A 27,704-nucleotide genomic window follows, 5' to 3' on the forward strand; every position below is an offset into this window, starting at 1 on the left:
TCCATCAGCATGCATCCTGCTGCTTTCTCTGCTGTTGCCTTTCTTTGGAAGCCCCCCCTGTGAAAAAATGGATCAGATGGAGCTGGGGAGCATGAGCAGTCGCTGTGAAGATGAGAACTGTGGCCTAACGTCAAGTTTTCCAGAGCACTGCCCGACCCAAGACTATGATTGGGAGGAACCAATGTTTGGATTGACAGAGTTAGGTTTGTACCAGCAAAGCATCCGACATTGACCATATTCTGCTGACAAATTTATTGGCAAGTGAAGTTGTGCTTTAACATGCCGTTGTTTTCATTTCTAGTTTGTGTGACGGTCATTTACATTCCTGTGATGATTTTGGGTCTTCTGGGTAATGTGCTAACAATCCTTGTGGTCTGGCTGCGTCCACACATGAGAAGTTCTACCTACTTGTACCTGAGTAGCATGGCTGTCAGCGATTTGATGATACTCCTACTCCTGCCTTTGGATCTCTACAAGGTACAAAACCCAAACCACATAGTCCAGTTCCTGTACAGTGAGGAATTATTGGAAACTAATTCAATCAATTGCAACTGGACTGTTCAGTTTGTCTTGGAAGATATTTCACTTCTCACCCGAGCAGGCTTAATTGGTTCATGCTTATAGACTTTTATTGGTCAGATTCAGAATCAGAAATACTTTATTAATCAGGAAATCTAGTCTAAATGGTGATACCAAAGACCCAACTATTTATCCTCCAACAAGACTGAGGTCTCCTGGGAAATGGTCTAGAAGTAACGAGAACAAAGTGGGTGAGGAAATAAAAGGTGACAGACGCAATACCACTGTCAATCCAGCCATATGTATCAGGTCTATCTGAGAAATTTGGAAGAATTCCAGTACACTTCAAACTAGGCAACACCCCAAGGACTGGACACCCCACAACCACAAACACAATCTGATGTATGCTGTCCATTGCAGTGACGAATGCACTAATAATACAACCACTAAGTCGACGCTTGTTACAACATAGATGGGCAAATTCTTCAGGTCAAGACTCAGCTGTTCCTAAGGAGGAACAGCGCTCCTTTAAAGACAAAAATGTACACATTCTGAACAGGGAAGACAGATTATTCTAAAGGGGATTTAGGGCAGTCATCTACATCAAGGTTGAAAAAAAATACCCGAACAGAGAAGATGGTCTTCATCACCTATAACTTCTGAAGTGTGACGTTGCTGCGACAAGATTCCTCCAGGCTGACCGGTTGTTAACCAGTTCTGTCGCCTCGCCAATGGAAATGCCAGTCTAAGACATGTTCTGAATGGTGTGTTTCCAGTGTGTCCTAGGTCAGCCTCTTAGATGTTGCCAGCAGTAGGAAAGATTTCTCCTCAGGGCGATTGTTGCATCCAGGTGGTCCTGCCGATACAGGTCACCAAAAAGACATAGCTGAGCGGTGTTGATGAGCGAAAAGGGGCTGGAAAGACCTCGCCCTGACGGTCTCGTTTTAACGTGGTTTTGCCAGCGGACTTGGAGAACACGGCAGAGGGCTAGGGAGTCGAAACAATTGAGGGTCTTGTTGATCAGGCTGAGTGAGCCCAAGTCTCGGAAGCGCTAGAGTTGTACAACTGCATCTTGAGGTGGGTGGATATGTTGGCCTTTCAGGCAGAAGAGACTCAGTAATTTAGCCTCTTAGAAATAACTACAGGAGAGAGGAACTTTCCAATTCCAGGTGCCCCCTTTGTGCCTGAATTGAATGGTAATGTGGGTGATTACAGTATAACTGGTATAATACTAACGAGGGGAATTCCATTTTAATGACTGCGTTTGGCATTGAAGAGGAGTCGTTCCTTTGCATCTTAACATTTGTGTGGAAGCTCTCTTCCAGCGGGTCCTCCTGACCACCATGCATTTCCATGTGAGCCCGTTTCATGGTTCTATAGTTTTATTTTCATAAAGGTCTGTGGGTTGCTTTCCAGCAATTGTCTTTTGTCGCGGTAACAGGCACGCTCTCGCTCTCACGCCAGCTCCCACAACGTATCTCCTGGTTGCTGCTTATACAGAGCGACAGGTGATTAGATAACAAAGCCCGGGTGGGCCATCTAAGCACCTGTCGCTGACTTTGAGGCCGATCCTGGCACACCCCGCTTCGCTGCAGGCCCGCAGGCCACACCCCCCTCCGCGATTGGATAACTCCTCAAACAAGTAATTATCTAGCCTATGCACCGTGTCAGCCACACTAACCCTTCGTTTAAGGTCCCCCTCCTTGGATAATTTTTTACACGGGTAAGTGCGCTGTGTATTTCTTGAATCTCCGGCTCTTAGCTGTGTGTGGACTCATTGATCGTTTACAAACTGAGTTCGGAGAGGAAGTGAAGTCAGAAAGACCGCGCCCCACACAGGAAGTGACGTCAGAAAGAACGCGTCACAGCCAGCTTCATAACAACCGGAGCTAACCACTGGAAAAAATGGAGGCGAGTCATCCAGACATGCCCGTGTTTCTCATTGTTCTACATGTACAGACGCTTGTGGAAATCACACGAGAGAAGGAAACGCGCAATTGCAGCTATTTCGGATACAACACATCTCTTTTGAATGTCCGGGTCAGCTGTGATTCTACTTACCGTAAAACTTTGTCCATTTGTCGAAAGAGAGACAACGAGAATGCGGGCTCCCGTGGATGTGATAAAAAAGGTTGCGTGTGCTTTGTATAACCGACGAGGGAAGACTACGGAAAACAGCGAATGCATTTGGACTGGCAAAGCAGACTGTATCAGTTATTGTCCGCCATATATGTCGCGGACTCATTGTCTATGTCCACAGTATATAAAGTCACCAAAAATGAATGGACAATGAAAGTGAAGGCAAAAGAGTGAGGAGTGTCCTCACCAGATATCTAGATCCCTAGATTGATTGATGTAAAATGTTCTTTATCATATTGTTTACTTTCACATATCCATTAAAGATTTGATTAATTTATGATGGCTCCAGTGTGATTCACTACAATAGGGCCCCACAGCGCACTGGATTCCAGTTAATTGAAATACCACAACACTGGATATTGTTCAGATAAGTTACATTTTAATTTAAGAACTTGCACACAAAGCAACGTGCGCATTTTCCGCGCATGCATACTAGGTCGCGTTGCGCCGGCGGACGTAGGGGGTCTGAAACGGTGACATTGTGTGTGTGTGGACAAGGATAAGGTTAGGTGGGATATAGCCTGGATAACCTTAACCGGCTTAGTGTAGAAGGGGCCTAAGAGCAAACCCATCCTTGTTTCAGCACGTATAAACTGTTAGGGCTTTGGCACCAAGATTAAGATTACATGGGACCAATCTAAGTCTATGAGCATGAACTGATAAAGCCTACTCGGATGAGAGGCAAAACATCTTTGAAGACAAACAGAACAGCCCATTTGCAATTGATTGAATGCCCTGAGAATACAATGACTTAGATGAGTGAGAACATCCATAGAGAGTTCTAGTATTTTTTACAAACTTCTCTATATTTGGAGAATATTAGAAAAAGATGCATTTCTGATTAAAAAAGATGGAGACAAAACATGAAAAAATAATAATCTGTCTCTGCCTCTCTCAGCTATGGAGGCCCCGACCCTGGCCCTTAGGAGACTTCGCCTGTAAGATGACCATGTTTCTCTCTGAGTGCTGCACCTTCTGCACCATCCTCCACATCACCTTCCTCTCTCTGGAAAGGTATGTGGCCGTCTGCTGGCCAATCACGGCCAAGACACTGGTGACACGCCGCAGAACCAGGGCTCTTATTGGCTGCCTTTGGCTGGGCGCAGCGATCAGTGCAGCACCCGTGTTGGTGATGGTTGGCGTAGAGGAAGTTGGGGAAGAACATCTCAGCATCGATGGCTGGAAAGAGAATGAAGAGTGGACGGGAGAGAATAGCAGTCACATGACTTCGCTTGATGACGAATTAGATGTACAGAAGTGGGAAGAAAAAGAGAGACGCCTTGAAAGAGCTGGACAATGGAATTGGCTGGAAGATGGACCAATGGGAGCAATAGGTGAGAAACAACATGGAGGTGCAGTTGTAAATAAAAAACAGGTCAAGAAATCCGATGAAGAGCAACAAAACCTTTTGAAAGAAGATGAAGGAGGAGGATGGCAGACAAATGTTGATGAGAAACACAAGTTGGAGATTGACCGGCGGGAGTGTCGCTGCACCGACTATGCCATTTCCTCTGGCCTACTGCCTGCCATGATGATTCTGTCCAACCTGTATTTCCTGATTCCAGTCTGCATCCTCGGACTGGTCTACGGTCTGATCGGAAGGACCCTTTGGCTGCGCCCTCAGAGCAGTCGCAGAGACCAAAGTCACAAACACACTGTCAAAATGCTGGGTGAGGAGAAAGCGACACACTTGTTTAATGCATCTACGTTACTACGTTTGAGCTTTCTACTGTTCTCGATACAACCTCAACAGTATCGATATTGGCAAATAATCGCGAGCATCTTGTTTGTCAGTAACATAAATATATAAATGCACGGATGCAAAATCATGTATTGATTCAAAATCCTGTTTCCGTGCCAATCCTTAACCTAAACTATGAGGTTTCCAAGGTCTGACGTGTGTTTTGCGTGTGTGAATCAAGGTGCTCAAACTAAGACTGATTTTCATAATTGAATCTGATTCGCAAAAGGGTGTTCAAACATCATCGGTTTATGGCAATTCTCTAACAGCCGTGAAATGTGTCCTAACAATGGCGGGAAACCTTTTTCACCACGTTTTGAACACCGCACCAACTCAGATTGGCGCGGCAGTAACACAGATCTCCCCTAAAGGCGAGAGAGTCCTCCACCCTCTATTCCGCGCCACCATGTGAGACCATAATGCCTCCATGTTTACCTCTGCCACTTTTGTGTAGTTACCAAGTTACCAAGGAAAATGTGACTGCCAGATTATGGCGGCGCTAGCAACTGCCGTTTTTTACTTAGCGAAAGGTATTTTGAACACGCCCCATTTCAAACCGGGTCCTCGTGGTTGTTAGGGTTCATGGTGGGTGAGTGACGGATGGCCAGGTTTTGTGTTTCGGTGTTAACCCGTTTTTTGTCGGAGCACGACAAATTGCCAAACCATCATGAATTGCCCTCTAACCCAGCAATGCGTGAATACCTTTCCAAACAAATAAACAGATCTCATTTACAACTTTTTCTACCGCAGCAAGTCAAAATCTTGACTAACTAGAGCAGGGGTTGTCTAAAGTTTTTGACTCGGGGGCCACATTGAGCTAAAAAAATGTTGGCCGAGGGCCAAAAGCCGACTGCATGTAAACGATATATATACACACATATACAGTGTATATAGCCTGTATGTGTACATATATGCATATTATATTAATATATTATATATATATGATACATTTATATATATGTATTACATACAGTATATACTTATATATATTAAATATATGTGTAATGTAATTAAATAAGCATCTAAATAAATTTGATATCGAAATCGTTGTATTATTATTCATTACAACTATGTGTGCTGTCTCATAGTGATCTGTGATTCCCGTTACAGTTGTTTTTACATCTAGTCTGTGATTGCAATGCCTTTAGTCTGCATATTTATTTTATACCAAATTGAAGAGGCAAGTTTGCCAAACATGTAAAAATATAGAGCAAACTGCGGTAAAGCCATATTTTTGAGTGTAATCACCAATGCGCTGGTAAATGAAGGCGCGCGCGCCCAAATACAAACATTATGACGCTTTATTGTCACACAGCAGAGCGTAGATTGTGGCTTTCTTTGGTACCAAAATAACACTTCAGTTTGCATTGATTAAAGCAAGCTGAACAACACATAACTTCAACTACTTCAACTTTAACAACACCCCCCACTTCAGACCTTGACGACAATGCATTATGAAGTACAAATGACTAAACATTTAATATTAAGAATATGTGGAAGTTCGACTCCCACCTTGCTTACTTCCCTGAGACCTCCTTAAAATTTTGTAATCAATCAGAAATATCAAACAGCTAAAAATGTACCAAGAATTGGGTGGAGAGGATGTTATACATTATTTACCCAACATGTACTGTAAGAAATGTATATATGTGTCATTGTAAATTGAATATACGTGTTTTATAATGGCCACAAAGTTAAATGAGGAGGGGGTGTGTTGCGTTCTTTACTTGTTGGTTATAGTTGATTTGCACCATGAGTGGGAAAAGTTGTTTTTGTGGGGTCATATATATTGATGTTGAGCTCAATTTGTTGTCAAGTCAAATTTGTAGTCAATGACCATCGATCTTAACTCTGCCCACCACAGGTTGTTGTTGAATCCCCAAAGTGTGTCTTTAGAGACTATAAACAGGCAATTGTAACTAGAGATGTCCGATAATGGCTTTTTTGCCGATATCCGATATTGTCCAACTCTTAATTACCGATTCCAATATCAACCGATACCGATATATACAGTCGTGGAATTAACACATTATTATGCCTAATTTTGTTGTGATGCCCCGCTGGATGCATTAAACAATGTAACATTACCATGAATTGATTAACTCAAACAAGTTGAAAAACTTATTCGGGTGTTACCATTTAGTGGTCAATTGTACGGAATATGTACTGTACTGTGCAATCTACTAATACAAGTTTCAATCAATCAATCAAAAACAAGGTTTTCCAAAATAAGAAAACAACTACAACTCCAGTTATGGAAAAAAGTGCCAACATGGCACTACCATATTTATTATTGAAGTCACAAAGTGCATTATTTTTTTTAACATGCCTCTAAACAGCTTGGGACATGCTCTCCCTGAGATAATCCTGATACCCGCTACAACTATGGGAAATACTGTACTTTGACTTTCACAAAGTGCATTATTTTTTATTTTTTTTAAACATGCCTCAAAACAACAGCTACAAAAACAATGAAGGCACACAGCTTCAGTCCAGAGTATACGAGAGCATACTTTACAACCTTGAGACCTCCGAATTCGGGAGATGGGTGCGGGGGGGGTGTATATTGTAGCGTCCCGGAAGAGTTAGTGCTGCAAGGGGTTCTGGGTATTTGTTCTGTTGTGTTTATGTTGTGTTACGGTGCGGATGTTCTCCCGAAATGTATTTGTCATTCTTGTTTGGTGTGGGTTCACAGTGTGGCGCATATTTGTAACAGTGTTAAAGTTGTTTATACGGCCACCCTCAGTGTGACCTGTATGGCTGCCGATCAAGTATGTCTTGCATTCACTTGTGTGTGTGAAAAGCAGTAAATATTATGTGACTGGGCCGGCACGCAAAGGCAGTGCCTTTAAGGTTTATTGGCGCTCTGTACCTCTCCCTACGTCCGTGTACACAGCAGCGTTTTAAAAAGTCAGAAATGTTACTTTTTGAAACCGATACCGATCATTTCCGATATTACATTTTAAAGCATTTATCGGCCGATAATATCAGCAGGCCGATATTATCGGACATCTCTAATTGTAACCCATGGCGTGGCTAACAAAGACTGTCCTTACCCTGCTCATCCTGTAACTCGTTCCGAAGCAGATCTCTTGGTAATGGTCCATTTATAATAATAATAATAATAATAACTGGGATTTATATAGCGCTTTTCTAAGTACCCAAAGTCGTTCTACATGCAGAACCCATCAATCATTCACACCTGGTGGTGGTAAGCTACTTTCATAGCCACAGCTCTCCTGGGGTAGACTGTATCTGTTCATTACAGTCGTCCTTCGCTACATTGCACTATATCGCAGCTCATTTCTGGGACTGCACTACGCTGTCAACATTTGCGCCCTAAGGGACTAAGTTTGCGGTTTTTACAGCATATTTGTTGAATGCTTTTGTCTAAAACATTGTCTTCTTCTCCCAATGTGTCCTCAGGAGTGATCGTGTTGGCGTTTGTCCTGTGCTGGCTGCCTTTCCACATCGGTCGGACTATATTCTTTTTCTCTCTGGACACCGGTACTGACCGCCAGGAAGCGTACTCAGTCAACACTGACGAAGCTATCAGCGACGTACGCAGAGTAACTGTTACCCCGGACCTGCACCTTAATACCTCCGACATGCCTGGAAACACTGCTGAGAATGAAACACGCTGCGATATCCGTGCAGGGACCAAATTCAATGCCGAAACACACATCAACATGACCACGGAGACTCAATCCCCTCATCATGTTATGCCACCCATGCATAAGGTCATACATGCACCTGCACACACAATATCGCCGAAGGATTCCACACATACACACCTGTCCATGCTTGGATATAGGAAAAGCAACAAAACACGCTATGGATCACACAAACTTAGTAGCTGCAATTCCACAACAAACATTTGCGTGGACCCGCAATGTAAGCACACACGCAATCACACAGCCCCAGAGACCGTTTCAATTCTAAGCAATGACACGCACTTCGACAACGACACACATTCCTATTTTTTGTACTATCTGTCGCAGTATTTCAACCTGGGTTCGTCCGTCCTCTTCTACCTCAGCGCCGCGGTCAACCCGTTACTGTACAACGTGATGTCAGCCAGGTACAGACACGCTGTACACAGTCTCATACGCTCGCAACCACACGCCCAAGGCTTGCGCACACTTGAGACACAGCGCACCACCATAAATTTGTAAGAAAGAGCTTTTACCTCAAAATAGCAGCTTGAAAAATAGAGCAGAATCTTTTTTAGGGGTATAAACATTTTTTTATTTTCGAATGAATCGCGATTCTTACTTGTAACTATATTTACTTTATTTTCCGGACCATAGGGCGCACCAGATTATAACGCGCACTGCCGATGAGCGGGTCTAGTCAGGTCTATTTTCATACAAAAGGGGCACCGGATTATAGGGTACGTTAAAGGGGTCATAATGTAATTTTTTTTTCTGAATTGAAAACACTTCCTTGTGGTCTACATAACATGTATTTGTGTTTTTTTGGTCAAAAAGTTGCATAGATGACGTTTTACAGATCATTTTCAAGCCGCTTTCTGACAGTCGCTTCAGGATGCACCGTTTTGTGGGCGGTCTTATTTACGTGGCTTACCTTCGACAGCGTCTTTTCTCCGTCATCTTTGTTGTAGCGTGCAAGGACGGGAGTGGAAGAAGTGTCAAAAGATAGAGCTAACTGTTTTAATGACATTCAGACTTTACTTAAATCAATAACGGAGCAGCATCTCCTCATCTGTGCCTCCTAGTGCAATAACAACGCTGGAAATGTGTCCCGTGAAAAAACGTCCGACTGGAATTCTCTAATAACTAAAGTTCCTTGGGTGAATAATGCAAACTCACTATACCGGTATGTTTTAGCGCTTTCATGGCAAGCTTACTGACAGATATAAGTAAGAACTTTACACTACTTTATATTAGAAATGGCAACAGGATGAATGTTCCATAACAAGAAGATACGGACTACAAAGGCGGACGCGCGCAATTTTTCAGGACTTATGCAGATCCCAAATACAGATCAGCAGGTACCAGAAGGTAAGAAAAGTTTGTTTTGCATAATATTGCGAAACAAAACGCCAGATAATATGTTTTGCCTTAAAATGTTTGGTGTTGTTTACTTGAGTCATATTGCAGTCTACACATATCTCTTACGTGTGACTGGTCACACTTATCATTTCACCATGTGCCAAATAAAATAGCTTCAAGGTCGGTAAGCACAACCAAAATTATTGCATACATTAGGCGCACCGGGTTATAAGGCACACTGTTGAATTTTGAGAAAATGAAAAGATTTTAAGTGCACCTTGTAGTCCGAAAAATACGTTAATCATTTAAAATAAATCAAAAATCACTTTAAAAAAAAAATATTTTATTTTATTGTTTTTATATGTCCTGTCCAAACGCTCAGGCTAATCATATTGTTCATGTAGATTTGTATTTGACTTTATTAAATGTTTGGGTAGAATTTAATTAAATAAAACCAGTTTTCTTTTAAGTAATATAGAACTTTATCAGAGCTGTTTATCTATTTTATGGAGGAATGTAGTTAATCATAGAACTGACATCCAATTTTATTTTAAAAAGTATTGATTTTGAATCGAGAATCGTTAACCCCAAGTAAGGCTGGGCGGTCTACCAGTACTGCAGTTATTACCGGTATATTTTAGAAAGAGATATATATTTGAGACAATACCGCTATCTTTTAATGTGCCTTTGTTACGGCCGTTTGCTACTGCGCATTGCCACATTTGTCTTCAAGCACAGCCGAAGTGCTTTATTAACCAGAGGTAACACAAGGCGGTGAAAAGATTCAACAGAACAGCAGTCAGAGTCGACAAACTGCTGCTGCTAACTGCTCGGCAACAGACACCACCTTTTAAAGCAAGCACGCACACGCACAAGCGGCTCTCACAAATCAATCACTCAATGCATATGATATATATTCAAAAAAATGTTTAAGTACCGCACTTTCCCTAGTAATAATTCCATTTATTGAAAATAAAATGTCATAAACCGATACATATCGTGTATCACGATACGGCCTAAAAATACCGGGATATCAGTTGGTCCATATCGCCCAGCCCTACCGCTAAGAATCGAGTCATGCGGTGTCCAATGATTCATAAATCTAATCTTTATCATTTCCACAAACCGCCTTGTCCAGTCTTGGACTCAAACCCACGTCCCCAGATATAAAGTTGTGCACTAGCAAAAGAGCTGCACAACCGTCAGGGAATGAAGTTTACTGCATCAGTATTTTCCAGACAAAAGAGCGCACTGGCATATATTAGCCGCACCCGACTATAAGCCGCATACATACACTATATCGCCAAAAGTATTTGGCCACTTGCCTTTACTCACATATGAACTTGAAGTGCCATCCCATGGAATTGTCCAAAATGTTTTGGTATCCTGAACCATTCAAAGTTCCTTCCAAGCCCAACTACTGAAAAACCAACCCCACATCATAATTCCTCCTCCACCAAATTTCACACTCGGCACAATGCAGTCCGAAATGTAGCGTTCTCCCGGAAACCTCCAAACCCAGACTGGTTCATCAGATTGCCAGTTGGAAAAGCGTGATTCATCAGTCCAGCTCTAGAGTCCAGTGGCAACGTGCTTTACACCACTGCATCCCACGCTTTGCATTGGACTTGGTGATGTATGGCTTAGATGCAGCTGCTCGGCCATGGAAACCCATTCCATGAAGCTCTCTGCATACTGTACGTGGGCTAATTGGAAGGTCACATCAAGTTTGGAGCTCTGTAGCAATTGACTGTGCAGAAAGTCTTTGCACTATGCGCTTCAGCATCCGCTGACCCCTCTCTGTCAGATTACGTGGCCTACCACTTGGTGGCTTAGTTGCTGTTGTTCCCAAACTCTTCACTTTTCTTATAATAAATTTGACTTTGGAATATTTAGGAGCGAGGAAATTTCACGACTGGATTTGTTGAACAGGTGGCATCCTATGACAGTTCCACGCTGGAAATCACTGAGAGCGGCCCACTCTTTCACAAATGTTTGTAGTAACAGTCTCCATGCCTAAGTGCTTGATTTTATACACCGGGCCAAGTGATTAGGACACCTGATTCTCATCATTTGGATGGGTGGCCAAATACTTTTGGCAATATAGTGTATGTACAGTGTAAAATTAGGTATTTACACAGAATTTTTTTGTAAATGTTCATTGTTGAACTTCCAGTTGAAATCACTGTAGACGTTCACCCTGCAGCACCTGTAGTGAGCAAACTTGTCCAAAAGATGGCGCCATAGCACAAACAATAACACACTTTTTCAGTGTATTTGCTTGGTTTAGTGTTTACATTATGGCTTATCTTTCCCCATTACCCCTTCTGCAACCAAACGGCCGACAATGCTTCTGTTGATGACAAGCCTTTTTTCTACATTAGGAAGGCAGCCTTCCTGCACCAAAAGGGCTTACAAATGAGAAATCCATGAACCTACCATGACAAAACCATACTTACATAACCTTACTTGACCGATTTACGCCATTTAAAGACTTGTGTGTAAAGTCTGCACTTCAGACAAGTTGGAACAGAGAGTTAACACATATTACCACCGACCAAAAATTAAATTGCACAACCCAACAGTAGGGGGACACCATGAGAAAAAACACCAACAAAGTCTAAACAGGTCTTTGAAAAGGTTTCTTTTGTTCTCAAAATTTTTTTTTTTTAAATGTAAAAATCAGCTTTTAAAAATAAGTGTTTTAGGTCATCGCTGTGCGTTTAGGTCAGTAGCAAAGAGGAGCTTTTGTTACCTGTAGCCTGTTTGGAAAAAGGTTTTATTACGATTTTATACCGAATAATAAATTGCGAGAATCAGCTTGAATCAAGAATCTTTTTGATTAGAGATTCGTGTTGAATCGAGAATCGAATCTGAATTGAATCGTCGACCCAACAATCAAAATTGAATCATTAGTTACTGTAAAATTCCCATCCCTTGTACATATGTATATACAGTAATTTTATATGTATATGAGTTTGTATATATGTGTATAAATACACGGATATGGATATATGCATATGTAAATGAAGATTGACTGTTGTATACTGAAATAATATGATGCTTAAAAGTCATAATTCTTTTTATTTGCTTTTGTTCATGTTTTTAGGTTTTTTGGTGAATAAGGTGTTTCTTTTTGTATTTATAATTTTGTGGCAGTTAATGGGGATAATAATAAACCAAACTAAACTAGACTAGACTAAACACAAGTTATCCCCTGTCCACCCCCCATATGTAAACATGTTTATGCATTTAAAGTTTAAGGAGGGCTACTGTCAATGTAAACTCAGCATTTACATCTGGATGTGTCTTGATATGATCTGCTGTTTCACACACAGATGAATTTAATTCTCACCTTTGATATTATATATATTTTGTGACAGCAGGAACAAGGCCTTTAATGGTTTTCCTGAGATTCGTAGAACAGAGCCTGGGGCAGGAGGACAATTGATTTGATTGTGTTTACAATCCAGGCCCTTCCTGACATGAGTGGATGTCTTGTTGGAGAACAACAATAAACATTCATACAATTCATAAGGCGGGGGATTTTTGTTAGGTTTATAGTCTGCTGTCTGCTGTAAAATAAATAAAATAATATAAATGGGGGTGTTGGACTTTTGCCACTGAGGGCCGCATACAGAAAAGAACGAAAAGGATGCGGTGACCACTTTGTGATATTATTTTGTTTCCTTCAATTAAAAGCAACTTAGTATGGATCAAAAACGCATCACGACGTTTGTTTGTTTTCTTCATCACTGATTTCTGCTCACTGCAGACTTCATGAGAGCCAACAAACATAATAAAACATCACTTACAGTAAAATATCTGCTGTCATTAGCATGCAGACTGCTAGGATGTTCACATATTCCCGTTTAGGTGAAGAATGTGTCATAATCCTCGCGAAGAAACAGGTTGGGGAGCAGGTGGGGATACAAAATATAGGGAAAAACACGCACTCTCCAAAAAACGTAATAAAACAAAAATAAAGAGGTGCACGGCAAAAAGTGTACTTAAAGAAAAAGCAAGGCCAGCAACAAGCGTCTTTTCGTTCCGTCCTCGCCATATATATATATATATATATATATATATATATATATATATATATATATATATATATAAGCCATATATATATATATATATATATAAGCCATATATATATATATATATATATATATATACTGTATATATATATATATATTAGAGATGCGCGGATAGGCAATTATTTCATCCGCAACCGCATCAGAAAGCCGTCAACCATCCGCCATCCACCCGATGTAACATTTGATCAGAACCGCACCCGCCTGCCATCCGCCCGCACCCGCCCGTTGTTATATATCTAATATAGACGATGCAAGGCATTAGTGAGGTTATAAAGCTTTTGCCTGTTAAAGAAAGGAGACTGATCCAATGCAGCACAGACATTCGCGTGCCACGCTGTCACGACCCAGACGCACACCAGTGCCCAATCATATGGGAGCCGCGCTGAGCGCACCTCCAAGCGCGTCTCGCTGCCGGCGACGGCCGGGTATGGGCCCAACGCTCCAGCGCCATCCATTTTCAGGGCTAGTTGATTCGGCAGGTGGGTTATTACACACTCCTTAGCGGGTTCCGACGTCCATGGCCACCGTCCTGCTGTCTATATCAACCAGGGTGAGCCCCACCCCTTTCGTGAGCGCACTGCGCGCGGAGTGACCCCTGTTACGCGCCCCCGGCAACAGGGGTGGCGGGCAGGTAAGCTGCGCGGGCGGAGCGCGCGGAGTGACCCCTGTTACGAGCCCCCGGCCACGGGGCTGGCGGGCAGGTAAGCTGCTTACCTGCTGCGCGTGACGCTGGCCGCGGCGAAGGCGGACGAGGCGGGGTGTCGGTGCGGTGGGCGCGGTGGTGACCCTGGACGTGCGTCGGGCCCTTCTCGCGGATCGCCTCAGCTACGGCTCCCGGTGGGGCCCTCTCGGGGGAAGGGGCCTCGGTCCCGGACCCCGGCGAGGCGTCGGGGGCCTTCTCCGCTCCGTAAAAGTGTCCATCTCTTTTTTTTTTTTTCTTCTGTTGTGGCATATGCAGCAGGTGCCTGCTCGTTTTTCGTATGTGGGTAACAACATTTAACTATGTATATATATTTCCGAATTGGTTTAACTGCCACCCGCCTGAATCTATTTAAAATCTAATTTTTTTTTATTTCAACCGCCCGACCCGACCCGACCCGACCCGACCCGCGGATAAAATCTAATTTTTTTAAATTTCATCCGCCCGATCGGCGGATAATCCGCGGACTCCGCGGTTGTGCCCGCAAACCGCGCATCTCTAATATATATATATATATATATATATATATATATATATATATATATATATATATATATATATATATATGGCTGTCAAAGTGTCCCAACTTGTCGGAATACCTAGTCAGACTTCTTCTGTGCAGGTGAGATGCATGATTTATAACCTAGAATAAACTTACAGAATTCAAGAAAACAGCAGACCATTCGAGGATGTAAACATTGGCACATGCGGAAGTGATCACGGCGCCGCTATGAATAGTTTGTCTGCGTTAGCGCTTGCAATGACAATATCACTAATACTTGGTCACGAAATGTAAATGGAGTATTGTTGGCACTTTTTGGATGTTTTTTTTATTGGATTTTATGGGTGGAATAGAGCAGGGTTCCCCAACCTTTTTTCCACCAGGGACCGGTTCAATGTATGCATTATTTTCACGGACCAGCTTTCTACGTGTGGCAGATAAAACAGCAAAAAAATCTGGCACATTAACATTTTATATGTCCATTAATGTGCATTGTCCCATGTACTATAACAAAGGTTTTGTAATATACATCTATTAACAAGCTTATTGCTGTGTTTAGTGGCGCAGGCAAAAGTTAAGTCGGACAAAATGCGGTAGTTTATAAATTAATTATCGTTTCTGTGTGGCCCGGTAGCAAATGCGTCACGGACTGGTGGTTGGGGATCACTGGAATAAAGTACCTTCCATTGGCGCCGCTGTAAGCGGACTTTATTTTTACGTTTATTTAAGAGTCAGAATGCATTAAAAAAAAATCTGTCTGTCATGTCTTTCATGATTGTGAACGATAGGTAAAATTCCACAAAAAGTGCAGTTCTCCTTTAAGGCCACGGTACGAAATTATTGTGGTATATGTGTTCCCCCCACACCAAAACAACTCCTAAAAATGTTATAGTGTGTGAAATGAAGTGGCAGGAATGTTTAGGATAAACAAACTTACTGTAATTCAGGGGTCTCAGACACGCGGCCCACGGGCCAATTGCGGCCTGCGAGACATTATTTTGCAGCCCCCACCTTAAGATGAAAGTTTAATGTTAGTGCAGCCCGCAAGATTTAAATGAATGGCGCTTGACAGCGTTGTGTGCGTAGCTGAAGGAATCTACCCAATCATGGTGTGGTATATGGCTCTCAACAATATTGAGGGCGTGCCGTGATAGCATCCTTTACAACCTGTCGTCGCGCCCACTTTTTCTCCATACAAACAGCATTCCGGCCCAGTCACATGTTGTATGCGGCTTCTACAGACACACGAAAGTGACTGCAAGACATACTTGGTCAACAGCCATACAGGTCACACTGAGGGTGGCCGTATAAACAACTTTAACACTGTTACAAATATGCGCCACACTGTGAACCCACACCGAACAAGAATGACAAACACATTTCGGGAGAACATCCGCACCGTAACACAACATAAACACAACATAAACACAACAGAACAAATACCCAGAATCCCGAATTCGAAGGTCTCAAGGTTGGCAAGTATGCATTGACGTCACTTGCTTGATGCAAGCAGAGAAACTTTTTGCCGCCTTTACACTAAACCCGCACGCGCTCTTCCTCCCTCCCTCCCGCCCCCGGCACCGCTGTAAAAAGTCCGGGCGGGGAAGACGAGCAGTCCGGTAGCTTCCGAAGCACTACGCCAAAGGACCGAGCGACAATACAAAACTGTGGTGTACTGGACCCCAGCGCTGATACTCCAACAGACAGTCGCTGGGCGAATCGGACGTGTAACACGTTAGTCGTGATGTTAGCCCGTTCGGGGCTAATTGTGCTACCGTAACTGTAAACTCCACGGCGAGCCCCCTCCCGTTGGCTCCAGACAGAGACGATTTTTGTTATTTGGGTCCAAAATACCCCTGCGTTAGTGGAAAAGCGGCAAATGAGTGAAAGCAACAGAAATGTTGCCATGGAGATGAGGATTTTCTTACGTGCCTGGCTACAGTCACACCGCGACACCTGTCCGTCAATAATAAAGTCCCTGATAACCTGGACCAATTCAAACCGTTATTTGGTTTTTTTATTGTTTAATTTGCATTGCCTCACATGATGAACACTACATATATTTTTATATGACGCCAGATAACACTCCGAGAGCTGTCACTTTTTTGAGCGCGCGATCCCGGCACTTTTCGCCGACCGCCGTGTTGCTTTAGGGAGGAAAAGCGGAACGACACACATTGCGGAAATAACATTATTCTGCGTGCGTCGGCTAAATACAAATATATTCCACAACCCCAAACATGTCTTTTTCAAAGCCTGCAGTGAAGAGAAAGGTTAATGATGAGCAAAGACAATTCCAGGAAAAGTGGGAGATGCAATATTTCTTTGTTGAGCACAGGGGCACCCCAACGTGTCTTATTTGCACAGAGAAAGTTGCGGTGCACAAGGAATACAATTTGAAACGTCATTATACAACTAGACATGCTGAGGAGTATGCAAAATACCAGGGAGATGAGAGCGTGAACCGGTTTGCACATTTTAAAACCAGTCTACTGAGGCAACAAGATTTCTTCAAGAAAGCAACCGAAAAAAGCGATGCAGCAGTCAAAGCTAGCTACATGGTAGAGATGCGCGGATAGGCAATTATTTCATCCGCAACCGCATCACAAAAGTCGTCAACCATCCGCCATCCACCCGAACTAACATTTAATCAAAACCGCACCCGCCCGCCATCCGCCACCCGCCCGTTGTTATATATCTAATATAGACGATGCAAGGCATTAGTGAGGTTATAAAGCTTTTGCCTGTTAAAGAAAGGAGACTGATCCAATGTAGCAGAGACATTCAATGCGTGCCACGCTGTCACGGCCCAGACGCACACCAGTGCGCAATCATCTGGGAGCCGCGCTGAGCGCACCTCCAAGCGCGCTCGCGCCACTCAAACTGCTGCAGGCAGCTGCGTTCTATCTTGTTTTAACATCCTGTGGCAATCTTCTGGGATCACGGCGGACGAAACTGCTCATGCTCAGGGTGTTTGTGGAGGTTCGGGGTTTTGCACAAATGTGATGCACCATGTTAGATGTCCCGGTTTTGTGACTGTCGTAGACATAAACAGCGTTGCAGCTCTTGCAAATCACGTAGCCAGCATTACTATCATCCTGATTTACAACCTCATAAAAACGAGTCCACGCTGAACTTTTCTGGCCTTTTTTCCCCTGGTCTTTAGTATTCCCTTTTTTAGTTTGTCGCGTACCACGTTTGCTGCCGGCGTTGCCATCTCTTTTTTTTTTCTTCTTCTGTTGTGGCATGCTGCAGGTGCCTGCTCGTTTTTCGTATGTGGGTAACAACATTTAACTATGTATATATATTTCCGAATTGGTTTAACTGCCACCCGCCTGAATCTATTTAAAATCTTTTTTTTTTTTATTTCAACCGCCCGACCCGACCGGCGGATAAAATCTATTTTTTTTTTATTTCAACCGCCCGACCCGCGGATAATCCGCGGACTCCGCGGTTGTGTCCGCAAACCGCACATCTCTACTACATGGTGAGTGAGATGGTTGCTAGGACGGGAAAGCCATTCAAAGAAGGTGAATTCATTAAAAAGTGCATGTTAGATTTAAAAAATATATATTTTCTTGCGGCCCAGTCTCACCCAGTTTATGCATCCAGTGGCCCCCAGGTAAATTGAGTTTGAGACCCCTGCTGTAATTGAATGCTAAAATGTTCTAATCATATTTATTACTACAAACATGATATTTTAAGTGCAAAGAACAGTGCAGGGACAAATATTAAAAATAATAACTTACAGTTGATGTCTTTAAAGTGACAATGTAAACATCCAGTGCAAAACAATAATGTTCACTTTTGTGTATTTACTTTCTGACAAGCAGTGTCCTCCACAGTGGACATGTTTATATCAGTCTGGAGTATGTTGTTTCTCAGAGAAGTAAACCATCAATATATATTTTCATAATGTAAATACCTCACAAACTGATGTTTGGCTTCAAATATCTTTTCGGGATGATGAGAGAGGCGACATGTCCAGGATGTAAGCTGTCTTCGGACACGGGTGACATCAACAAGAGGTGGAAAAAAGGATAAATAAATTGAGGATTTATCAAGTAGTCGACTTCGACTTTCTTACCCACGCCAAAGAGGTTATGTTTTCACCAGGTTTTGTTTTTCTGTTTGTTAGCAAAATAATTAAAATAGTTACATATATATATGTCGATGACATTTTTCAGGAAATGTCAAAAAAATACCCAATTTCCTGCTTATAGCTTTCGCGCTCCGCGCAGCGCAAAGGATTCTGGGTGATGTAGTTATTTTTTAAGCTAGACCTATACTAAAGTGCCATGAAAAACTACACGCCAAGTTTTTGTTTAGGCGTCACGTTATTATTGTGAAGATTTTGAAACCGGAATAACACGATATCTTCAAAACCGTTACACCCCTTGCATTTAAATATATTAAATGTTTTGTGTTGTATGTGACGATGCATAAAGTTTGTAGTTTTCTAAAAATAAATCATGTTTAATTTTGTTTTTAGAAGACGGCATGTATATATTTTAGCATTGTAATTTCAAATTTTATAAGGTTTCCTTTCTTCTGATTATATTTTTTTAACATGCACCGTTTAGAGTGTAAACAAACAGTCCCGTCCATTACTTCATCCATGTATTTTCTATACTTACCCATAATTTAATGTCCTTTTTAGTCACATGCATGTAATAAGTCCATGAAGTGCTGCCACACAGGTTCATTAAATAATTAAAGTAATCATGAAATAGTTATTTAAATCATGAATTAATTAACTAAATCATGAAATAATTATAGTGTGAAATATGTAAACAAATAAATAATACAATTAATAATTTATGTTAAGTATTAAAATAATTAGTTAAATGATTAAATAATTAAATGTGCTTTTACATAATATATATATATATATATATATATATATATATATATATATATATATATATATATATATATATATATATATATATATATATATATATATATATATATATATATATATATATATATATATATATATATAATTCCAATTATAATTTATTAATGACACATTTTAGTCATTATTATTTCTTCTTTTTTTTTGTCCCCTTTGACACACCACCGTCAAATAAGTGATTCGGTGTCTTCATACTGACATAGTTACTAGTTTCTAATAATTAGGAAAACAGTCATCCTTCGTTTGTCGCTGTTAATTGGTGCCCTACAGAGCACAGGTGTCAAACTCAAGGCACATTATTTTATGTGGAAATAATATGCGTTAATAAAATGCTTAATCTTTTCTTACTAAATATATTTGTTCTTTCCCTTTTGACATTAAAATCATGTACTGCATGCAATTGCATATCTTTTATAATTCAATATTATCAAAATCAAAATATTATATTATCTTGTATTCCAAAAATATTTTTTTGTTAAAATAAAGATAAATACTGTACTTAAATATCTGCTTGACTTATGATTTCAAAACAAATTATCAATAAAATTGTGGACTGTAAAACTGACAATAGATTTTACGGTTAAAGTTTTTTTTTTTTTACCATAAAATCATATTTAGTACTGTTTTTTTCCATATACAGTAAGACACTGAAACATTAAAAAACAAACAAAAAAACATTAAAACAACAAGATTTCATGGTTAAAAAAAAACAACCTCGCAGCTCTGTTGCTTGAATTTTACCGCTTAAAACAGTGGTTTTGTTTTTACATTCCATTCCATTTATTCAATTTTTTTGTATGCTGTACATGACCGCGAAAAAAAGAATAAACGCGAAGTAGGAATGATAAAATTATGAATCTGATATTTTTATAGTTATAAATGTATGTTTTCCATATCACGGTAGCCTTCTGGACATGAAATAACCCCCTTTAGTCACTTTTGCACTCTTTTAATCCAATCTAATAATGCTGATGAGGTTGAGCCAATCAGTGGCCACGTTACTGAACAGGGCGCTCTGATTGGTTTGGTCTCACATAAACGGCCACTATTACTGTAATATTCATATTTTTAGTTAATTTAGTAATTTAAAAAAAATTAAACAATTATATATATATACATATATATATATATATATATATATATATATATATATATATATATATATATGTACATATATGTATATATATATATATATATATATATATATATATATATATATATATATATATACATATATATATATATATATATATATATATATATATATACATATACATATGTGTGTGTGTGTGTGTGTGTGTGTGTGTGTGTGTGTGTGTGTGTGTATGTATATATGTAGTGAATTACCTTTGAGTAGGTCGAAGCAATAAAAAAAATACTGAACAGAATATTAAAAAAATAAATAAATAAATAAAGTTACTTCAGGGTAAGAAACATTTCAACAATAGTTGGAATGGGTGTAATACAAATGTTTCACCACTAAATGACGCTGTGGATCAAATAGCTGCTAATCATACAATTGGCGACATACTTGGAAATATATTTTGATATTCAGCACGTTTCTGTGTCAAATGGCAATTACTCTTACATTACGTGACTATTACAATTATTATAATGACTGAAAAAAATAATGAAAACATACTTAAATATAAATACTAATACAAAATATGTAATATTACAATTTATAATATGAATATGATAACATTTCAAAGAATATTGGCTCAGTAAAGAGGAACAAAAGATACAGGAACGTTCAAACCTTGATATACAGTTCAGTTCAGTTTAGCTCACTTGATTAAATTTACAGTGGTACCTCAACTTGAGAGTGTTTTGAGATAAGAGCTGTCTTACGGCTAATTGTTATGCAAGCAAAAATTTGAGTTACAAGTATCCCCGCCATTAGTTGCCAGAGCAAAATGTCACAGATTTGTCCAAAACATCTGATCTTACATAACTTTGTTTTCCAACGATGGGAAGGAAGACAACTAGTGTGAAGGACAGTGCTGAGAAAAAGAAGCGGGTGGTATTAATTGAATTAAAGAAAGAAATCATCAAAAACATGGCCGACATGCTGAAGCAAATTTGAGCGTATCACTGCCGGTCTGCACCATACAGAAGTGAGTCAATAACGCCAGCCAAGAGTGTTAAAATAATATCCCAACGGTGGGATTTTATCCATGAGAATATGGAAAGGCTGCTGATGGTGTGTTTGACTAAGAAGAAGCTGAAAGGAGATACTGTACACGTCCGCTCTCCAAGGTAAACGCTGTACATTATTATTACATTAATTAATACAATTACTGTAGTAGTTTGTACTACATTCTATTGTATTTCTACGATATTTCTAATCTAAAAGTTAGATTTCATGTGGAAATTGTACTGTTTTTGGGGGGGCATGGGGGGGGGCAAGCGCCGATAAAATTGATTCGAAATCTTTTCATTTTGAATGTTTTGGGTTAAAAACCTCCAAATATAAATTGTTTTTTTTTTACCTTTTTGTTAATCACACAAAAAGTAAAGTAGCAAAAAATAATTTGAAACTAGTTCTTAAAAAGTTAAATTGCGTAAACAAATGTAAAAAAGCAATTCCTCCCAATACCAAAAAATCCAGATGGTGTGTAAACTACCAGAAAAAACCTCTGCAATTCACATACATAACCTCCTCTTTTGTTATTTGTATGTTTTTCTTTTTGTCCACGTCCTTTAAAGATTTATATATACAGTATATATATATATATATATATTGTGTGTGGCCCTAATATCTACAAACCCTAACAAAAATTATATAAAGTTGGAAGACGTTATTTCCATCCATCCATCTTCTTCCGCTTATCCGAGGTCGGGTCGCGAGGGCAGCAGCCTAAGCAGGGAAGCCCAGACTTCCCTCTCCCCAGCCACTTCGTCCAGCTCTTCCCGGGGGATCCCGAGCCGTTCCCAGGCCAGCCGGGAGACATAGTCTTCCCAACGTGTCCTGGGTCTTCCCCGTGGCCTCCTACCGGTCGGACGTGCCCTAAACACCTCCCTAGGGAGGCGTTCGGGTGGCATCCTGACCAAATACCCGAACCACCTCATCTGGCTCCTCTCAATGTGGAGGAGCAGCGGCTTTACTTTGAGCTCCCCCCGGATGGCAGAGCTTCTCACCCTATCTCTAAGGGAGAGCCCCGCCACCCGGCGGAGGAAACTCATTTCGGCCGCTTGTACCCGTGATCTTGTCTTTTCGGTCATAACCCAAAGCTCATGACCATAGGTGAGGATGGGAACGTAGATCGACCGGTAAATTGAGAGCTTTGCCTTCCGGCTCAGCTCCTTCTTCACCACAACGGATCGATACAGCGTCCGCATTACTGAAGACGCCGCACCGATCCGCCTGTCGATCTCACGATCCACTCTTCCCTCACTCGTGAACAAGACTCCGAGGTACTTGAACTCCTCTACTTGGGGCAGGGTCTCCTCTGCAACCCGGAGATGGCACTCCACCCTTTTCCAGGCGAGATCCATGGACTCGGACTTGGAGGTGCTGATTCTCATCCCAGTCGCTTCACACTCAGCTGCGAACCGATCCAGTGAGAGCTGAAGATCCTGGCCAGATGAAGCCATCAGGACCACATCATCTGCAAAAAGCAGAGACCTAATCCTGCAGCCACCAAACCGGATCCCCTCAACGCCTTGACTGCGTCTAGAAATTCTGTCCATAAAAGTTATGAACAGAATCGGTGACCAAGGGCAGCCTTGGCGGAGTCCAACCCTCACTGGAAACGTGTCCGACTTACTGCCGGCAATGCGGACCAAGCTCTGACACTGATCATACAGGGAGCGGACCGCCAAAATCAGACAGTCCGATACCCCATACTCTCTGAGCACTCCCCATAGGACTTCCCGGGGGACACGATCGAATGCCTTCTCCAAGTCCACAAAGCACATGTAGACTGGTTGGGCAAACTCCCATGCACCCTCAAGGACCCTGCCGAGAGTATAGAGCTGGTCCACAATTCCACGACCAGGACGAAAACCACACTGTTCCTCCTGAATCCGAGGTTCGACTAACCGGCCTAGCCTCCTCTCCAGTACACTTGAATAGACCTTACCGGTAAGGCTGAGGATTGTGATCCCACGATAGTTGGAACACACTCTCCGGTTCCCCTTCTTAAAGAGAGGAACCACCACCCCGGTCTGCCAATCCAGAGGTACCACCCCCGATGTCCACGCGATGCTGCAGAGTCTTTTCAACCAAGACAGCTCCAAGATGTTATTTCATTTGTTTAATTATGTAAAAAAAAAAAAAAGACAACAGACATGACGCAAAACTATAGTCATTTCAAATGGAAACTTTCTGGCTTTAAGAAACACTAAAATAAATCAAGAAAATAAATTGCGGCAGTCAGTAAAAGTTTCATTTTCAGATCAAGCAGAGTGAAAAAAATTCTGCACTCAATCAATTCTGAGAAAAGACATATGTAATGTCACGCATTGGAGAGCTGTTGCACCAGGTGGATTGACATGAATCATGGCTCCAACACGAGAGATGTCAAATGACACGAAGGAGAGGATTATCAAGAAGGTAAATATTCATGCAATGTTGCCAAAAATGTTGATTGTTCAGTCAGCTGTGACTAAAATCTGGACCAAGTACAAACATGGGAAGGTTGCAAAAAGCAAGCTTACTGGAAGACCAAGAAAAACACCAAAACGTCAAGACCTAAAACTTAAAGCTTTATGTCCTGAAAACAAGTATTTATAACATGATAATGTTAAGGGGGCGATCTTGGTGTTGATAAGCCCAACAGGAATGCTAACATCATCATGCTAACAGTTAGAATGCGTCAGGAACCAAGATATATGACATACAGCTGAAAAAGTTAGCATATTAACTGTTAGCGTGTGTCAAATAATACATTTCTTGCTTCACCCAGGTAAAAGTAAGACACATTCTTGTAGTCGCAGAAAGTACAAAGTATTTAAAGACACCTTAATCAATGCTAATTTAAGTGATATTTCCCCCCCCCGAATGCATCAGGACACTGGTCTCTCCCAAGTTCTTTCGATGACATATATGTTGAGTAAAAAAGGACCACCGAGACGGAATAGTACTTGGCCAAGTTTTACTAAAGCTTTAGGAGACCAGCCCTTACAATGCAACAATAGCATCAGCAAGCAAGGTCTAAATTCAAACAAAAAGAGTCAGCTTATATAGAGCGAAAACAGCCCCTCCCGCCCAGAAAGAAATACAGCTGCTACTTCAAAACACATAAGGAACTGGCCAAAACAGCTCTGTGAGCCGACACACAGGAGCCCTTAAGTCAAAACAAAGAGTTGACTAGCGCAGTGTTTTTCAACCTTTTTTTTAGCTAAGGCACATTAAAAAAATCCGGAGGCACACCACCAGCAGAAATCATTAAAAAGCTCAACTCAGTTGACAGTAAAAAGTTGTTGTCGCAATTGTTGGATATGACTTCACTATAGCTCTTGTCTCAAAGTAGGTGTACTGTCACGACCTGTCACATCACGCCGTGACTTATTTTGACTTTTTTTTTGCTGTTTTCTTGTGTGTAGTGTTTTAGTTCTTGTCTTGCGCTCCTATTTTGGTGGCTTTTTCTCTTTTTTTTGGTATTTTCCTGTAGCAGTTTCATGTCTCCCTTTGGGCGATATTTCCCGCATCTACTTTGTTTTAGCAATCAAGAATATTTCAGTTGTTTTTATCCTTCTTTGTGGGGACATTGTTGATTGTCATGTCACGTTCGGATGTACATTGTCTTTGCTCCACAGTAAGTCTTTGCTGTCGTCCAGCATTCTGTTTTTGTTTACTTTGTAGCCAGTTCAGTTTTAGTTTTGTTCTGCATAGCCTTCCCTAAGCTTTAATGCCCTTTCTTAGGGGCACTCACCTTTTGTTTATTATTGGTTTAAGCATTAGACACCTTTTTTACCTGCACACTGCCTGCCGCTGTTTCCGAGATCTACAAAGCAATTAGCTACCGGCTGCCACCTACTGATATAGAAGAGTTTTACACGGTTACTCTGCCGAGCTCTAGGCAGCACCAACACTCAACAACAACACATCATTTGCAGACTATAATGACTGGCTTGCAAAAAATATTTTTAACCCAAATAGGTGAAATTGGATAATCTCCCACGGCACACCAGACTGTATCTCACGGCACACTAGTGTGCGAACATAAGATAAAAGCTAGGAGGTCACGAGATGACACACTACATGGGAAAATACTGTCTGCTTTAAACATGACTATGGATCAAGAAAGAACATTTAAAAATATATAATTCTCACAATACCCACAATTCATTGCTCATTTTTGGCTAATTTGGGGTGTTGATTCAATGGGGTTTTTTCTTTGTAAATCAAATTACTTGATATTTTGGAACGTCTACCTGCAAAAAATGTAGATTTTAGGGAAAACTATCTTAAAACCACGATTGTGGTAGGTAAGCCATCCAGTGACTTGACCCTGATTTTTGTTTTAAATTATACTCTGATATTTTTTTCTGATTTGTTTTGACAATATTTGAATATTGAATAATTATAAAGCAACAATGTATAATGTGGTATTATTAATAAGTAAAACACTGGATAAGACAGCCTACTCTCACACACAAAATATATTGATAACAATGTTTTGTTTCTTTTTGCTGCTTCTTCATGTTAACATTGTGAATAGTATCAAGCTCTGTTAAGCACAACTCTGGTGTGATAGTAAAGCTGAATGGAACATCCTAGAAGGGTCAGGATTAGATATGAAGGAATTTAAGTCATGATATGCTTCTTTACATCAGTTGTCCACATGGTGGCAGTGTTGGCTTACCTTCCCTCATGCCTCTGCAACCTTATCTTCCACTTCTGCAACCAAAAGCGCTGCAGTGTTTTGATTGATTAATTAAAAAAAAAAGTTTCCCCATCTATAGGAAATTGAATCCTGTTTACTTTCACTTTCAAATTGCATGCCTTCCTGTGCTGAAAGCACCTGGTTTTACTTGACCAATTTGGGGCTGGCACCACACGATTCCCTTCGATTCTTGGAGATGACGATTCAAAACTATTCTTATTTCAAAATCAATACTTTTTTTTAATAACATTGGGTGCCAGTTCTATGATTAACTACATTCCTCCAGAAAATAGATACACTGTTCTGATGAATGTCTATATTATTTAAAAGACAACTGGTTTTGTTTAATAAAATTCTACCCAAACATTTAATAAAGACATTTAAATGGTTAAAAGGAGAAAAAAAAATGTCATGTTGACTAATTTATATTTAGGACTTAAGTTCATTAAGAGATTTGTGGTACATCCTTGTAGCTGTTTTGAAATCACGTTTGCTTTTTTTCTGTGTGTGGTATTTTAGTTCCTGTCATGTGCCTTTAATCTGTAATGTTCACTTTATCGTGCCGTGCACAGGTTTCCACACCTACTGCCTGATTGGCAACCAGGACAAACCTGTACCCAAAGCAGCTACCTTCTGCTTCGGTGACGAAATCCAAGACGCCGCAGCCACTATCTCCAGTGCTGCTTCCAGTGGGTCTGCCGCCGACACCATCTCCAGTGCCGCCTCAGTGGGTCTGCCGCCGACACCATCTCCAGTGCCGCCTCAGTGGGTCTGCCGCCGACACCATCTCCAGTGCCGCCTCAGTGGGTCTGCTGCCGACGCCATCTCCAGTACCGCCTCCAGTGGGTCTGTCGCCGACGCCATCGCCAGTTTCGCCTCCAGTGGGTCTGCCACCGACGCCATCTCTAGTGCTGCCTCCAGTGGGTCTGCCGCTGACGCCATCTCCAGTGCCGCCTCTAGTGTGTCTTTCGCCGACGCCATCTCTAGTGCTGCCTCCAGTGGGTCTGCCGCTGCCGCCGCCTCCAGTGCCGCCTCCAGTGCCGCCTCCAGTGCCGCCTCCAGTGCCGCCTCCAGTGGGTCTGCCACCGACACCATCTCCAGTGCCGCCTCCAGTAGGTCTGCTGCCGACGTCATCTCCAGTGGCACCTCAAGTAGGTCTGCCGCCGACGCCATCTCCAGAGCCGTCTCCAGTGGGTCTGCCGCCGACACCATCTCTAGTGCTGCCTCCAGTGGGTAA

General features: G+C 41.4%; 1 protein-coding gene across 1 annotated transcript; it reads left to right on the forward strand.

Annotated features, from left to right (window-relative positions):
* Positions 1-67: 67 nt before the first annotated feature.
* LOC133615728 (motilin receptor-like) lies at positions 68-27,704 on the forward strand. The gene is made up of 6 exons (XM_061974524.2): positions 68-203; positions 302-477; positions 3,557-4,328; positions 7,826-7,915; positions 8,381-8,530; positions 27,040-27,704. The coding sequence occupies exons 1-6, from the start codon at positions 68-70 to the stop codon at positions 27,702-27,704; spliced, it is 1,989 nt and encodes a 662-aa protein (XP_061830508.2).

Source organism: Nerophis lumbriciformis, linkage group LG22 (assembly GCF_033978685.3).
Source record: "Nerophis lumbriciformis linkage group LG22, RoL_Nlum_v2.1, whole genome shotgun sequence".
Lineage (NCBI taxonomy): Eukaryota > Metazoa > Chordata > Actinopteri > Syngnathiformes > Syngnathidae > Nerophis > Nerophis lumbriciformis.

Bases quoted from the DNA above. Each gene is read 5' to 3' on its own strand.
- LOC133615728 (XM_061974524.2), top strand. From the start codon at position 68: ATGGATCAGATGGAGCTGGGGAGCATGAGCAGTCGCTGTGAAGATGAG. The intron at 4,329-7,825 runs GTGAGGAGAAAG...ATGTGTCCTCAG, and splicing joins ACACACTGTCAAAATGCTGG to GAGTGATCGTGTTGGCGTTT. The intron at 7,916-8,380 runs GCCAGGAAGCGT...CACATTCCTATT, and splicing joins TCTGGACACCGGTACTGACC to TTTTGTACTATCTGTCGCAG.